This window comes from Solanum verrucosum, unplaced genomic scaffold (genome assembly GCF_900185275.1).
Source record: "Solanum verrucosum unplaced genomic scaffold, falcon-dt-bn FXZP01000253.1, whole genome shotgun sequence".
NCBI lineage: Eukaryota > Viridiplantae > Streptophyta > Magnoliopsida > Solanales > Solanaceae > Solanum > Solanum verrucosum.
In genome coordinates, this window is record NW_026019984.1 from 1,967,673 (window position 1) to 1,984,250 (window position 16,578).

The following is a 16,578-nucleotide window of genomic DNA, read 5'->3' on the forward strand; positions in this document are numbered from 1 at the left end:
ATTCCCCAGAAGTAAATAAAACTCGAAAACCAAGAATGGGGGATAACAAAAAGAATTCAAACAAGAGAAACACTACTACATATCATTCAAATGAAATCATCATCAATAAATAAGAGAACAAAGAACAGAGCTCTTGAAAAGAAGAAAATGTCTCAGCAATATGATCGATCCTTATAGTGATGTAACATTCAAAACATAATCAAGGATGACTACTATCCAAAATTTTCATTAGTATCTATCTCTCTTACAAGAAGAATGCACGAAAAGCTCCAATAATGAGACTTGTCTTCTTAAAAGACACGTTGAGTCTTCCCCATGGTGCTCTTCAAGTACAAGCACCTTACCTGTTGTGATAAAACAATTGAAACAGATTAATAAAAGAAAAAACTGTGGTAACGATCTAGAACAGTAATTCAATGACAACTTCAAATGAGATGGATGCTGGATGGACTTACATTCTGCCAATTCTTCTTTAGCAACGACACTAAGAAGTTCACACTCATTTGCACATTCTGGAAGATTTGTTTCTCTTCCATATCGCAGTTACCAACAGCAACACCCATGCAAAGCACCTTCTTCAACTGGAACTTGATGGTAGCTTTGGTCTCATTAACCTTGGACTCGAGTGACTCCTGGTGGGAAACAAGGGTTGGAAACTTACCTGCATTTAAAATCATGTAGTGTCAGTTAAAAGATGATCATCAAGAGTAATCACTTCAACCAAGAACAAATTTCAGAGAACTAGTACAAACTATGTTGGAGAGTCCGAGCAAAATAGAGTACAAGTGTTGTACAGAATACCAACAAAAGATCTATAAAAAACTTGCCTGCCTTGTTCAGACCAGGACCCAAGAGACGAGGAATCTGCTTGATGACAGATTCTGAAGCCAAGAAAGCATGGTATTTCTTTGCAAGCTTCTTAACTAACTTCTTGTTCTTATTAAGCTTCTTGAGGCTCTCAACATCCATGTATTCCAAACCGATCTTCTCTGCCTGCAAAACACATGTGCCAAGTTCTGATTATCACCCTAGAAAAAACTGAAGATTCAGGAATGCTTCATCTAACAGTAGCTTTAAAATATTTTATAATTAATACCCACAAAATTTACCATCAGCCAGAAAATATAGAATAAACATCATAAACCGAAAAAGTAGACGATCACCTAATAGGGATTTGCGCATAACTTGCAGAAGTACTACGAAGATTTACCCATCGCAACTAATGGGACTTATGATGGCATGGCATCTTTAAGCCAAGTTAACACATTATTGAGCTGTCGTGCACTTGCATAACGAAAATGGCAAACTCACAGTTGACAGACAATTACAACACATAATCAGTGGTCCATGAAGACTCAATTGACTATTATCAATGCATTCTCTTTCAGTCTTATCAATTAATAAATTATAGAATTTTTTAATTAAAAAACAGTTTTCTATCAATTAAAGGAGTGATGATAAGATAACCATGACACAAAAACCCATCTTTTATTAGTGAATTAAAAACCTAATTTTGTACACTAAAACAATGATATCTAAAGGTGGCAACAGAAATCCACTCAGCAGTTGCATATGCACTTCCCAGGTAGTGTATGTGATTTAGAAAGTAAAAAAAAAGAAGCAAATCCAGCACAGCTAGTGACAGTATGATTACCTCCCCCACGTGTTGAGCATCTCCGAGCATGCAAATCTTCATCTTAGGGCGTGGAATGTGAGGCAACCTCACAGATCCACTGAAACGCTTGTCCTTTTGGGGATCATAGTTCTTAAGCCCAATCTGGAGCTCAATAGTCTCGGAGAACTTCCTCTTTTTCTCAGCCGAATCATTCTTAATTATAGAGATGGCTTCTCTAAGGGCCTCACTCTGAAGCTTACTGTAGAAAAGTTAAAATTAAATCATTTTACGCAAATGTTGAACAACACGAAGAATAAACAGCAACGCTAATGTTCGTAACTAGAACGTACTAAGAGGCCAACATGTTTGCATACTAAAAGTAGCAAAACAAAGAGTGATGCACATTTCAAAATCTCAGCCAAATATTAAAAAACTGTAGAAGCAACAAAAGGATCTTTGAATCAACAAATTCCTAAGCAAACCCAAAATTCAAAAATCCACATTACTTTCACTTTTCACATAAAAAGGAAAAACTCCTCAGGATAGTACTCCTACAAAGAAAAAGACCCATTAATTTATCTTCTATATGACCCATAAGCAGAGGATATATTGGAAGCAACCTCTCTACTACACAAAGGTCGGGGCAAGGTCTGTGTAGCTCTCAAGACCACAATTGTGGATTACAATAGGTATGGTTATTGTTGACACCCAAAAAAGAGTTGTAACTTGCCACTTGCAACAAAAAAAACTCTTTGAGTTAACAAATTTCTAAGAAACATCAAAATCCAATTGGTTTCACTTTTCACATAAAAGGAAAACTTCTCAGGATAGTACTCCTATGAAGAAAAAGACCCAAATTTATCTTCTATTTGAACCATAAGCCTCCTCTATCCAAAACAGTACCACACAACAGTTGAGCTAAGGCATGCATAAACTATACCCTCTCCAGACCTCCCCTGTGGTATTACACTAAACATGGTTGTTGTTGACACTCAAAAAGGGGTTTTTTAACTACACATTTACACGGTGCAAAAACAAACAAATCCTATAAAATTCATCAAAGTGACCAAATTAACGTCAACTATTCATACAAATTAGCTTAACAATTTCCTACCAAAGCACAAAATACAGAAACATCCACATATCACCAAATTAACAAATAAAAAATAAAGTAACAATTTGAACATGTAACTAAAATAAAAATCAAAGCTTTCCACATACCTCATGGCTCAAATACTTCTCCTTTCTCCTTCAAAACTTCACTTCTGTCAATCAAACAACATAAAAAAAAATCAGCATTCCAGCTAAAAATTACCAAAATTTTCAAAAAAAAAAAAAAAAACCTCGCACCGTTAATCTGTAGATCGAAACCTAGAAATGGAGTCCCTGAGAAGAAGAAGTACCTGTATGAGAAAACCCTAATTAGGGTTTGTGAGCGCCGTAAGAGTGACGAAGGGTAGCTCAGTATAGTGATATATGACTTTATATACAAATAGGGCTACAATGTATATATTGGGCCTTGGAAATATTTGAATTCTAAACAATTTGCACCAAATAGCCACTTTTATAAAAATGTAATTTAAGTTTTGGTCAGATTTTGCAAATATGTTGACCACCCAAAATTGTGTTTAAACTTTGAAGATATTGTGTTCTAAAGTTCGTAATTCAACTCTAGACGTGTATTCTGAAAGTTAAATTGTTGTGATTTCAATTTCAGATAATTTGAGAATAAGAAAGATGCAATGTTAGTGGTGACTAATTTAATGTATTTCGTAGATTAGGATGAAGACTAACTAGAATAATGCAGATGTTTGTAAAGTTGACTTAAATTTGAATAGTTTAGTTCAAACTTCAATTTGTATTCCTAAAAGAAGTTGATGATGAAACTTGTAAAATTTGAGATTCATGCTTGATTGCAAGATAAATAATTTTGTGATGTGGATGTTAAGAAGGAGCGAGAAAGAAACATAAAAGAAGCATGTAGTGAGCGCGGGGAGGAGAGATAAGAAGAGAAATGAACGGTGATAATATTAAGTGTTGGCTAAATTTTAAATAATGAGCAAATTTTGGTTCAAGATTAAATATGAACCCAAAATATTGTACAATTCGTTATATTTAAATGTGTTAAGTGACTCTTATCATAAATTTAAGATGATTTGTTATGTGTTTTCATCTTTTTATAAATGTTGTTTTTTGTATTTTGTTATAGGTTTGATATCTATTTCAAAATTTGATTTCTTGATGTTTGCATTAAGAAATCTCACTTTAGATGTACAATGCTTTCAATTGTAAAGAGATTCAATTTGCGAAGCTCAAACTCAACATCTTTAGTTTAAATTTAAGAATACTTATCACAATTTTGTAAAAGTACTCACTAAATACAAAAAAACCAAAAAAATAATAACCAAATATGCCTTTGAATGGATGGCTAATGAGAATTGGAGACCTTTTTTTTCTTTCTTGTTGAGCCAATGATATTTGCAAGTTTCAAGACTTTGGCTCATATGATTTAGGGGGAATGAGAGAGATAACATGTCAACTTGTATATAGTACCTTTAACTCTTATTTATTTGGTGTATGAGCTCGGTTAGATTCAAATTTGTATATTTTATTATCTATTTGGAGGCAGCTCTTTCAAAAAAATGAACTTTTTCATTCATATGGACTTCAACAATCAATGCGAGAAAGATTGGAGGAATTTCAATCATCCCATCACAACTCATATTGATTAACACTTTTTACGCACCGACTATGATCAATTGTGGTTTCCTTCTACAATAAAATGGAAAAAACAAAAGAGGACAAGTTTGAATAATTTTGCAAAGTTCAAAAGTAATTTTGAATTTTTTTTTCATTTTCTTTAGATGTGTATTCTATAGTAATTTGAAATTGTCAACATAGATAAAATATATAAGATGGAGCTTCGTTTGAAATTAAAAGCATATATGATATATTTGCTAGTAACAAGGTCCTTTTGAAGTAAAGGTTTCACATAAGAATTAACAATTAATTTAAAGAAGTTTTAGAAGCAAATTTGTGCCTTCTATTTTGTTGCTAAATAAACAATATGCTCGCAATTAAAGGGATAATAAACTAATGTCCATTTTGTTATCTCTTTCACTTGGAATATTTTTTAGTGATCTATATAATTACATGGTTTGATTTGTTTTAAAGAGCCCAAAAACAAAAGAAGATGAAAAAAAAGGGGAAAAAAATAATCATTTTTGAATAGTTTAGAGTAATCATATGAGTTTAACATAATACATGATTAAATATTTTCGAATATTCATAAGTAAAAGGATTAAAAATGCAATTCTCCTTAAGTTTTTTATGGAAAAGTTTGGAGGCAGAAGACATACTTATAGCTTACAACATGCTAATAAGGATATGTACGACAAAGCCAAGATTTGAGTGAGTACAGTGGGAAAAGATGTAAGCACTTTCTAGTTGTGTTGGGGTTGCAACAAGGATCAACTCTTACCCAATTTATTTTTGTCTTGTTGATGGATAAATTGATACGAGATATGCAAAAGAAGTTACCATGGTGTATTTGTTATTTGGAGATGACATAATAATAAATTAATAATTGATCGGACATGCTACATAATTAAAAGAGGTAAATCCTGAAGTCTAAAGGGTTCAAGTTGAAAAGGACTATGATGAAATAGTAGAAATGCAAATTCCTAGTACATAACTCATGTGGCAGATATATAAGTGAAGATTGTCAAGTTATCTTTGAGAGAAGAAATTTTAAGTATCTTGGTCAGTAATCTATGAGAATTGAGAGATTAACGACGACGTTACACATCATATTGGAGTAGACTGTATGAAGTGGAGGCTCACATTCGACATCTTATGTGATAAGAATGTGTCACTAAGACTTAAATGTAATTTTAATAAAATGTTTGTTAGATTAACTATGTTGTATGGACAAAGTGTTAGCCGATCAAGAATTCATACATCCAAAAAATAAAAGTAGCAGAAAAAAAAATGTTGAGATAGATGTGTACACATAATATGATCAATAAGAGGATATAGAAGTCAAGGATCATGTATGTTAGTTGGTAATCGAGCTCCATCTAATTTTTCCTATTATTAGCTCCTTTCTACTATCTTATTCAGGGACGCATCTACATTAGTGTTAGGGTGTCCAATTGGACATTTGTCGGAAAATTATACCGTATATTAAAGTAATACGATTTAGAAAGTGGTTAAATAAAATATTCTGGACACCCTTGACACAACTAGGTGTTGTAGCCTAGTTATTTTAGGTGCCTTGAAAGAGTCAAGCCTTTAAGCCTTTGTGAGTTTGAATCTCGCTAGCAGTGATTTTAATTACGTAATTTAATTTTTTTTCATGTATATTACGTAGTTTAATTTTAAAATTTCTAGTGCACTCATCCATTGCAATTCTTGGACACCTTTCATGAACTTTCTGGCTACGCCACTGATCATATTCTTCAAATTTATTATATTTATTACCTATTGTTTTTATTTACTTTAGTTAGCGTATTATTATTTGACCTCTACATACAAACCACTTATAAAATTATGTTTACTTAGTCAGATATCACAAAGACTAAAATTAAAATTTACCAATAATCGATTTTTATATTTATTAAAATAAAATTAAAAAATGAGAGAGAAGACTTTTCCTTTAGTAAACGAGAAACAGCGGTCCAAAAATCTACCGGTCTAATATAAACCCATCAAAAAAAAATCCAACCGGGTCGAGCTAGGTTAACAATATACAGAAGCTCAAACCTCAAAGCAAATCATCGCATTTTCTCAAGATTCATCTGTTTTCTCTTCAAATTAGCAGATCTAAGCAAAACCCAGAAGAGATTTTAAGCTCAGAAAATGGAATCAGCTGCTAGAAGAAGCGGTGGTGGTGTTCTTGAAGGATTTTACCGGCTTGTTATGCGCCGTACCCCTGTCTATGTTACCTTTGTCATCGCCGGCGCTTTGCTCGGCGAACGGGTCAGTCTTTTTTTTTCTATTTATTTTGTAGAGATTTGGGTGTATTTTGATTGGATCTGAAAATATATTGGTTAAGTTTAATGGATTTGATTGATAAAAGATGGGTTATGTTGCTCGGACTCTTCAAAATTGTAATCGCACCCGTGTTGGATTCTTCAAAAATAATGCTTTTTTGGGTATCCAACATGCACCTGTTGATATATTTGAAGAGTTTGGAGCAATATAGCAGATGGGTGTGACCCATTTTGATGTTTTTCTTGCATGTTGTGTTGTTGTTGTACTGCATCTACGTGGGATTCTTTAAAATGCAATATTTTTGGAGTATAGGATATGTACCCGTTGATATTTTTGAAGAGTTTAGAGCAATATAGCAGATGGGTGTGATCCATTTTGATGTTTTTCTTGCTTTGTTGTGTTGTTGTTGTTGTTGCAGGCGGTGGATTATGGGGTTAAAACGCTCTGGGAGAAGAACAATGTTGGGGTATGTTTGAATTCTCTAAAAGACTGATTGTGCAAAAGTTTCCATTTTTGGCATGCATTTTATGTATCTAGATTGTTTTTATGAGCACACCGAGAAGTTAAGGAGATACAACATATAAATATGTATACATAAAAAGAAATTTAACCTTGTATATTCGTTGTAATTATTTTGGTGAAGAGGCTTAAGATGAGCCCTGTTGCGGCCCCTAGCTCTGCCCCAGGTAGCTATAGGGTTCATTTTTTCAGTTACGAGAACTGTTTTAATTAGGTTGCAGTTGGGATGTCTTATAAGGTTGCTAACTTGCATATATGTCTAGGGAATGACCATTTCTTCACATGATCTTTCCTATTTATTTGAAATATGTTGTGCTTTAGGGTCCTCTATTGTTGTTATGATGCATCTTTTTCATTGACTAGAGTTTGTGAAACGAAGGACAATGGTTGTGATGAATGGGGTTTTCCAAAAACAATAGCCTTAGTATTCGTTGATGGTATTTTAAACCTCTGTCTTAATGAAATTGCAAATATCATGAGATTCTGTAGATGATTAAGAATTTCAAGGGACCAACATTAAGTTCTTTTGGGGGAGTAGTGTTGTAGACTGCTATTGGGATTATGTCTGAAGTTTGAATGATGTATGGCTAAGTGCCTTAAATGGACTAGTTCCCTTTTCAGCTGAATGTGGAAGATGGTCCTACCATAGGTGTCTGTTACCTAAATTTGCACAATTTGAATTGGGTTCTTTTACCTCCTCTGAGGTGATTAAGGTTGCTCAAGTGTTCTAATCCCTCTATCCTATGTGACAAAAATGTTTACCCACATTACAAGACCACCTATGTGACAAAAATGTTTATCACACAGCCTTACATGCTTTTGGTGTTTGGCATCGGATCAAATCTACATGCATACACTAACATGATCTTTAATGCTTATCCTATAAAAAAATACAATCTATATAGTGTATGTCAAATCAAGGGTGTGGCCTAATAGTCGATGAAGTGAAATGAACTAGGGTTTAGATCTTAGTGGTGTTGAAAGACGTTAGATGATTTTATGCACACGTGGAATAGATTCTCTTGCCATTTCCAACTTTGGATTTGGAAAATAAACTTCATCCCTTCTTGATCTCTATCCATGTACCCACCCTGTAAGAATGCATAACCTCCATTGAGAATCATTTATTTTTTATATTCTACATATTTATGTCTTGTTACTCTTCTTGCTAAAGTATTCTTCTTCCCCTCTTCCTCTCCCCCGGTTGTTCTTCTTTATCCTCCAGACCTGATTCTTTTATTCCTTTTTACCAAAACTCTTGGCTCCTACCTTCTATTTCCATTCTTCTTGTTCTTCTAGCATTCAGCTCCTCATTTCTATTGTCTTGTAATTGTTTAAACATCTCCACATTCTTTACCATTTCTGTTATTCTGTTTCATTTTTTATTTTGCCCTTTGATTTTTTCCTCTTGTCACTACTTTCTTTCTTTTCCTACCCTCCCTCTCTTCTTCTCCATTCCCCTCCCCGTTGGTGTTTTTCTTCTTACACCTTTATGTTATCTATATTTATCAGCTTTTACAAGTTTCATTCATGATTCACCTGATTTCTTCTTTACCTTTTTTCTGATTTGTCTCTCCTTTCCCTATATTCCAGCTTGCTTCACCTTCTTGCATAAATCTGATGTCCTGACAATCTTGTAAGCAGATATACTCTTCCATTTCGTACTTTCTATCTGCTACGGCTACCGGTGCAAGTACTGAGTAACCTTGCTTTTCTAGGTTTAGGCAGATGTGCCGAGTTAAACCTAATGTCGGCTCTGTTGGAATGTGCACCCCTGCTCCAATGTTTCAGTTTCCTCCTCCTCTGCTTTCGCTTCCTCCTCTGCCTCACTTTACATCCTCTACTTTCTGCCATAAAATCCAACAACTTCAATTGTGTTAGTTGTTGCAACAACTCAATGTTTGTTGAGTTGCAGCAAATTTCAGAGATAGTTGTTGCAAAAATTTCTTAATTTGTTGAATTTTCTGCACAATCTCCTTTCATAACTTGAATTTCCCCTCATAAAATTTTCTCCTCAAATCTTCACAACCAAAGCAAAAATAACCCGTAGAATGAGAAGAAAAAGGTGATGGTGACGATGTAGAAGATGAAGAAAATGATAAAAGAGAAAAAAGAAGAAAAAAATGGAAAGGGGGAAGGAAGAAGAAGAAAAAAAATAGAAGGAAGAAGAAGAGGAAGGACGGAGGCGATAAAATTCAAATTTGAGATTTGAAATTTAGAAGTGATGATAGGTTCTCTTTAAGAAAGTTCGAAATTTTAATCTAATTAATACTAATTATAGACACACCCAAGTTCCCTTAATTATATTTGACTTGGTCAAAGTCATCTTTTTTCAAATCAAGGCTTGAGACGTCCCTGTAGTGTGAAATCTTCTTGAGTTACGTTGTGGCTGAAATGATAAATGATGTGTACAAGTATATCAGCAAGAAGCAGACCGGTAGGAAACAATAGGAAAGTCATGATGTATTTCCTAAGCAGGCAAAACTTTTGCTTAAGAAGTCGTTGAATGTCTGTTTCTTTTTGCTTCAGTGTAATCAGTCAGTAACTGCATTATGCCTCTACATAAAGAACTCTTAATATAGTGGAAAACTGATGAACAAAACTATGACCTAAAAGTCAAAATATCGATTCAACCTTGCCTCCGGAAAAGTGAAGAGTGACCATTGGTTCTGAAAAAAACATTACAATAGTAAACCAAATTGAACTATGAGGGGTTGTTTGGTTACCTAGATTAGGACACTAGTACTGATTTAAATTTAGGATTGCATTTATCCATCATTTGGTTATTGGTATTAGGTAATATCAAATATAAATTTGAGCGAAGGGTAAAAAAACACACCTAAAGTATCATGTTTTTTCGAGTTTCATACCTGAACAACCAGGTGCGAGAATTTCCTACATGAACCATCACCAAACGTTTATCAAAGCTCACCTCAACTATCCGTTGTTTATTTTTTCCTACCTGAAGATTATGACATTTCATTGAATAGGCTCTCTTATGTGATATTTATTGAATAGGCTCATAATTATCTTTGCAGCTTATTTGATATGAATAGCTTTTAGAAATGCTAGACACATTTTACTGTTATATTCTTGATATTGCTGGTTCCATGTTCATGTTTAATTCTCAGTAGCAACCTATGTTACCCGAGTCCAAAATTGTTGCCACTCTCATGCTGGCTCCTTCAAAAATGCATTACGTTTGGGGGATCCAACATGCACTCATTGACATTTTTGAAGAGTCCGAGCAACATAGTGCAACTCATTTTAATCTTTTGATATCATTCATTTCTAACTTGGAGCTTTTATACTCAAATACAGAAGCGTTACGAGGATATTTCAGTTCTTGGACAGCGGCCTGTTGATGAATAAATTTACAATAATGAAGTTTAATTGAGCCGAGACAGAAGTACTTGTTATCGATTTTTCAATAATCGTTTTGCTAATTCGCCATTTCTGGCTTTCTTTTATATATTTGCTGTAGTTTTGAAGGAAATTCATTGAATGAAATATGATACCAACTTGAAATTTATGTCATATTGGCTTGTGTTTGACACTGGGATGACAGGAAAATAATCGTTATTGTGCCAAAAAGAAATACTTTCTTGCATTTTATATGAAAGTATTTGAACATACGAATTTTGAGATGATGTTTTTGCCCTTCGATTATGGTATTATTTTGTTGTAATGATCGTACCTTTTTAAGTATGCATTCTTTAGCATTTTGTGTTGGCTTCTTCACACTCGTTGGTTTTGTTTTTTGAACGGCTCTGTAGTGCTTTTACTTGAGTCGAGGGTCTATTGGAAACCACCTCTCTACCTCCAAAGGCAGGGGTAAGGTTTGCTTATACATTACCTTCCCCAGACTCCACGGGTGGGATTATATTGAGTATGTTTTTAATTTGGTTATAATTTATTTTTGGTAGTATTGTTATAATAGTAAAGTAACTACAAATGCTATTTGAACTTGGAATCTCTTATTAAGATGGTGATGGGGCGGTTAGTATTTCTTTACCTTTAATTAAAGATTCAGATTTGAGAATAGAGTCATTTTTGATAGACATTGTTTTACTTCTAAAATAAATTACTTGTGTATGAATTTGAATTAGTCGGATTCTAAAATGAATACCGAAGATCAAAACAGTGATAACATGGAGGAATACAATCAAACAAGAAAATCTAAAAACATATTTTGCCCCCAAACTTCTAATGCAATCCTTTGAAGTTTTATCTCAGAGTGTGTCTAATGCATTATGCATCACTAGTTTTATTTCAAATTAAGGCATGATTGATACAAATTTGCCAAAATTTTAACAATTAACTTCACCAAACAGAAGAAAGTTTCAAACTAAGATCTAAAAGCTCCTTGATAAGGATTTTATTCTTGAAATATCCTAATTTATGATCTTACTAACTGATGAAAATCAATATTCTCATGCTACAAGATTTCGAGCTTTCTTGAAGTTGAAGCTGAACTTAAACACACTCATTTTCCTTCCGACATCTTTCTTTTCTTTTTCTCTCATGACTATCTACTTCTGACCTCGAACATTCTTGAAGTTGAACCTGAACTTGAACACACTCGTTTTTCTTGAGACATCAAGGCTTCACGAGCTGATTTTAGTCCCTCCGGAGCTAGTATTTTATCAAAAGAAGAACAATCCATCCATTCCCTCAAAGAACCCTCATGTTCCCATCTATCTGGCACAAAAACCCTACCTTCAACTTCTCTCCAATGCCTCTTCAATTTCTCACTCCCTAGTAACCCTAACTTCTTCGATTCGATGAAAAAATCGTTTGTTTTATCTCCATCATCCACCATAGACAATGATTCAAAGTTCTTGATAGAATCTTGATGTTGACATTCACCTTGTTTATGAAAGTATTCTTGATTTACTTTCATCGTCGTGGAGTTGAAAAAATTGTCTATTTTATCTTCATCATCCATAATTGACAAAGATCTAATGTTCTTGATGGAATCTTGATATTGATATTCAACTTGTTTAGGAGAAAGTTCTTGATTTTCTTTCATTGTGTATACAATATGGTTTAGTATAGATGAGAGTCTTGAATGAATTTATAATAAAGGGGGCTTAAATTGTATACATGACCAATAGGTGGTGAATTGTTATACACGCTAAGACATTCAATTTTTGACACTTTCTTGATTGTTCTCCAAAATTTTTCTTGGAGTATATGTTTTGGTATTTTTCTTCTATGTGTTAGGTAAAGTTAGTAGAGTTTGTGTGGTTGAAGTATATATGATGTGTGTTCTTTTTGTATGTTATATATTGAGACACATGATTATAAACAAAAAAAAAAGTATGTGTATATGGACATCTTATAGTAATGTTAGATATTTTTCCAAAAGATGGAGTTATACCTCTCCAATGGTAAATTTGAAATCATAAGAAAGACAATAATGAAGTCGCTTCTGATAGAGAGTGATTTATCCGTCAACATAAAACTTTCTAACACAAATTCAAGTTAATTAGGTCCCAAAATGGATACTAATTAAGTATTGGACGGAAAGTTACCCTAACCTCCCCCCAAAAAAATTGTAATGAAATCTCTTTTATGCACTCTTACACTTAACTAGATATACTCTAGTTTGCAATATTACAAATCTTATTAGATTTTGATGCATCTAGATACGTTCGTTTACATGTATCTTGGCATACATGAAGTCAAAATTAGGTGTAATTTGTTCTAGATACACTATATCCAAGTGGATTCACATGTATCTGGGATATATTGACAAATCTCGCTCGCCTCCTTCCCATCTCGCTTACCGCTCTCCTATGTATCTGGCATCTCAGATACATGCGAATTACACTAGATACATACAAATGCATATATCTCGAGATACATGGAGTCAAAATTAGGTATAATTTGTTCTAGATACACTATATCCAATTGGATTCACATGTATATATCTAGGATAATAGACAAATCTCGTTCTCCGCCCTCCCATCTCACTCGCCACTCTCCTATGTATCTGGTTTGTATGTATCTGTTGTGATTCGAATGTATATGGGATACATGACTATCTTGCTCGCCTCCCTCCCATATCGCTCGCCTCTCTCTATTTTAGTATGTCTTGTATATTAAACATGTATCTAGGTGTATCTTCCTCAATATATTGTAAAAGAATACTTAATTAGTGATTATATACATAATTATACAAATGAATGCATAAATTAAGAAGCTTAGTAATAAATTGATTACTAAATTCTAGTTTGTTTTTATTGGAAAATAAGCCATGATTGATACAAATTCTCCAAAATTTAAGCAATAAACTCCAACAATTATAATAATAATTCAAACTAAGATCTAAAAGCTCCTAAACAAGCATTTATTCTGAAATATCTTAATTTATGACTTTACTAACTCAACATCAATATTCTCAGCCTACACCTCATACTCAATTTTATCATGAGTATCTACTTCTGATTTCGAATATTCTTGAAGTTGAACTTGAACGTGCTCATTTCCTTGAGACATCTTTTTTCTTCCTAATTATGATCTTCCATGACTATCTACTTCTGATTTCGAGCATTCTTGAAGTTGAACTTGAACGTGCTCGTTTTCCTTGAGACATCAAGGCTTCACGAGCTGATTTTAGTCCCTTCGGAGCTAGTATATTATCAAAAGAAGAACAATCCATCCATTCCCTCAAAGAACCCTCATGTCCCCATCTATCTGGCACACAAACTCTACCTCCAACTTCTCTCCAATGCCTCTTCAACTTCTCACGCCCCGATAACCCTAATTTCTCCGATTCAACGAGTAAATCGCCTCTTTTATCTTCATCATCCACCATTGACAAAGATCTAAATTTCTTGATAGAACCTTGATATTGATATTCACCTTGTTTATCATATGATAGTACTTTTTGATTTTTTTTATTCGTGGAGTCGAATAAATCGCCTATTTTCCCTCCATCATCCACCATTGACAAAGATTCAAACTTGTTCTTAATAGAATCTTGAAATTGATAGTATTCAACTTGTTTATGAGAGATTTCTTGATTTTCTTTCATTTTGGAAGTGCATGCATATTGTTTATAAGAAATGCCGAATTTATAAAAATTCAAATGATAGGTGGCATTTTTTGACCAATGAGTGGTGAATTGTAATACACGTCTAACACTTTTCAATTATTCAACATGAGTTTTTTTTGTTTTCCACCCGGTGTCTGAAGCCTGTATTAGAGTTCCGATTAAATTCGAATCGCGCACTGCAGGGCTTATTCTGGGGTGATGCTCCCTACAAGATTTTCTCCATACCTATGATTCGAACCCAAAACCTCTGATTAAGAATGAAACAGTTTCACCAGTGTATAGCAATCCATGATGGTACATGAATTTTTTGGTCTTGTGGGGTTTCTATGTTTGGATTTTTTTGTTGTTTTTATGTAGGGAGTTTGTAGGGTTCACTTATTTCCTAGCTAGAGTTCTTGTGGTTAAACTATATATAACGTGTTCCTTTTTTTTTCTTTCTATGTTAGATATAGAGACACATGATATATAAACAAAAATGTTAAACAAAAGTATATGTGGACATCTTCTTTATGAGAAAAAAAAAAGAAAGAAGTTAGAATTTTTTTTTCATACTATGATGGAGCCCATTATAAAGTTTGAATAAATTTAGATCGTTAAATTTTAATCACGTAGTTTCTTGTTTAATGTATTTTACTATATGTTACTTCATTTGCTTTTGTATCTTAATAGTTTGCTGTCATTTTTTCTTTTTATGTAACTCTGCTTCGAATAATTTCTCTTTTGAGTTAGAGATCTATCAGAAATAGCCTCTCTACCCCACACAGATAAAAATAGGTTCTACGTACTTACATATTACCTTCCTTTCCCTCAAACACCACTTGAGATTTACACTGAATATGTTATTGTTTTTAAATAGTAGAGTCAAAAAAATATGATGTAACTTAAGTTACTCGATACGCTTGTACCAATGAAGATATCGAGTAACTCTTAATTACACCCTATCAAAAAATAAATAAATAAACTTATCATCAAATTTCACTTGATTGCATTTTCTTTTAGTTTTTTTTTTTCCATTAAATTGATATGTCCTTATTTCTTTTCTTGAGCCATATAATGTAACACTACACATTTGCATTTCCCTATATTTACTGGTGATACTGTGTAGTTAGTGATCAATTAAGTTGCTTCGAAAAATGAAAACGATTATAACATGAATATTTAATTATATATCTTTAATTTACAGGGGAAAACAATACTTTTTATACGTTTAATTTTTTTATAGATATTTTACATGTTCTACATGTATATCTAACAGAAAAACGGAAATACAAAAAAATGACGAATTTGTTCTTCATATACTTTTCAACAAGGATTGATGCGGTTTCTATGAATTTCATTCGATTAAAGAAATTAAACGCTTGTCAGTTAGTTCCAAAAAACCAACAAAGACTTAACTAGAATTTCATTCCGACCTCGATAATTTGAAAGTTATTTTTGTATTTTATTTGTAAGTTACTTTCCAAATATTATTAAGTATAAATTATAGGAACCACGTATTATAAGTACTAAATAACATCTTATCCTTTCTAGTTTTCTATTTACCAAAAATCTCTTAAAAATGATGTTTGTGGGATACATAGTGTTGTGCACGGGATACATTAGGTTTGATACATTCCACATAGCGGGATACATAGCGTTGTGCACGGGATACATAGCGTTGTGCACGGGATACATTCCCATAGTTTGATACATAGCGTTGTGCACGGGATACATGCGGGATACATAGCGTTTGATGCATTCCACATAGCGGGATACATAACGTTGTGCACGGGATACATGCAGGATACATAGGTAAATAAGGGATTTTTGAAAATTTTGAAATAAGTAGGGATAAATGGATATTAAGGTAAGTAAAAGAGTGTAGTTAAGTAATTTTTCCTATTATTAATGTGATGAAACACAAAAATTTGTTAGTAGCAATACATTAGTGTGTACAAACTTTGGGCCGGGCGGCCAAGTTGGGCTTTACCATTTGTCTTTTGGTAATTGAAATCATTGGGCCTTAAATTAGCCCAAGTTACAATCAATGGGTCGGGTCGGGTCGGATCATTATATTTCCTCTGTGAAAACAAGTAATCCTTTTGGTTCAGACTCGGTAAATATGGAGTATGTCGTCTCTGATAGAAAATACTTATCTTTCAATTAAAAAATTTCTGATGCGAATGAATTAATCAGGTTCAAAAATTAATACAATTGTTCTCCTTCATTAATTGGATTAATTGAATTTTTTTTAGCGTGAATAAATTAATCAGATCTCACCTAAGGGCGTAAAAGGGTTCATCTAAATCTCTTTCGTCGTAAATAAATTGCATTAATAAAATTTGACTTTTATATTATGCATTGAAGAGCCAATGAAGTAGTTGTACGTCTCTCTCTAGTCTCTATA

General features: G+C 33.2%; 4 protein-coding genes across 4 annotated transcripts; 1 reads left to right on the forward strand and 3 right to left on the reverse strand.

Moving 5' to 3' along the window:
• Positions 1 to 145: 145 nt before the first annotated feature.
• On the reverse strand, positions 146 to 3,118 carry LOC125818266 (60S ribosomal protein L10a-1-like). The gene is made up of 6 exons (XM_049497812.1): positions 3,019 to 3,118; positions 2,837 to 2,880; positions 1,655 to 1,874; positions 828 to 993; positions 456 to 661; positions 146 to 344 (listed from the first exon to the last, which is right to left on the reverse strand). The coding sequence occupies exons 2-6, from the start codon at positions 2,839 to 2,841 to the stop codon at positions 291 to 293; spliced, it is 651 nt and encodes a 216-aa protein (XP_049353769.1). The 5' UTR covers positions 2,842 to 2,880; positions 3,019 to 3,118; the 3' UTR covers positions 146 to 290.
• A 3,225-nt stretch (positions 3,119 to 6,343) lies between these two features.
• On the forward strand, positions 6,344 to 10,707 carry LOC125818305 (cytochrome b-c1 complex subunit 9). Its single transcript, XM_049497848.1, has 3 exons — positions 6,344 to 6,595; positions 7,029 to 7,076; positions 10,451 to 10,707. The coding sequence occupies exons 1-3, from the start codon at positions 6,476 to 6,478 to the stop codon at positions 10,499 to 10,501; spliced, it is 219 nt and encodes a 72-aa protein (XP_049353805.1). The 5' UTR covers positions 6,344 to 6,475; the 3' UTR covers positions 10,502 to 10,707.
• Positions 10,708 to 11,649: 942 nt separating this feature from the next.
• LOC125818079 (uncharacterized) lies at positions 11,650 to 12,211 on the reverse strand. The gene has a single exon (XM_049497600.1). It carries the CDS (start codon positions 12,159 to 12,161, stop codon positions 11,658 to 11,660), a length of 504 nt encoding a protein of 167 aa, XP_049353557.1. The 5' UTR covers positions 12,162 to 12,211; the 3' UTR covers positions 11,650 to 11,657.
• A 1,449-nt stretch (positions 12,212 to 13,660) lies between these two features.
• On the reverse strand, positions 13,661 to 14,171 carry LOC125818078 (protein BIC1-like). The gene has a single exon (XM_049497599.1). The coding sequence runs from the start codon at positions 14,169 to 14,171 to the stop codon at positions 13,665 to 13,667; it is 507 nt and encodes a 168-aa protein (XP_049353556.1). The 3' UTR covers positions 13,661 to 13,664.
• Positions 14,172 to 16,578: the final 2,407 nt, after the last annotated feature.

Bases quoted from the DNA above. Each gene is read 5' to 3' on its own strand.
- LOC125818266 (XM_049497812.1), bottom strand. The intron at 994-1,654 runs GTAATCATACTG...TGTGTTTTGCAG, and splicing joins ATGCTCAACACGTGGGGGAG to GCAGAGAAGATCGGTTTGGA. The intron at 662-827 runs GCAAGTTTTTTA...TTTTAAATGCAG, and splicing joins TCCTGGTCTGAACAAGGCAG to GTAAGTTTCCAACCCTTGTT.
- LOC125818305 (XM_049497848.1), top strand. From the start codon at position 6,476: ATGGAATCAGCTGCTAGAAGAAGCGGTGGTGGTGTTCTTGAAGGATTT. The intron at 6,596-7,028 runs GTCAGTCTTTTT...TTGTTGTTGCAG, and splicing joins GCGCTTTGCTCGGCGAACGG to GCGGTGGATTATGGGGTTAA. The intron at 7,077-10,450 runs GTATGTTTGAAT...ACTCAAATACAG, and splicing joins GGGAGAAGAACAATGTTGGG to AAGCGTTACGAGGATATTTC.
- LOC125818079 (XM_049497600.1), bottom strand. From the start codon at position 12,161: ATGAAAGAAAATCAAGAACTTTCTCCTAAACAAGTTGAATATCAATAT.
- LOC125818078 (XM_049497599.1), bottom strand. From the start codon at position 14,171: ATGAAAGAAAATCAAGAAATCTCTCATAAACAAGTTGAATACTATCAA.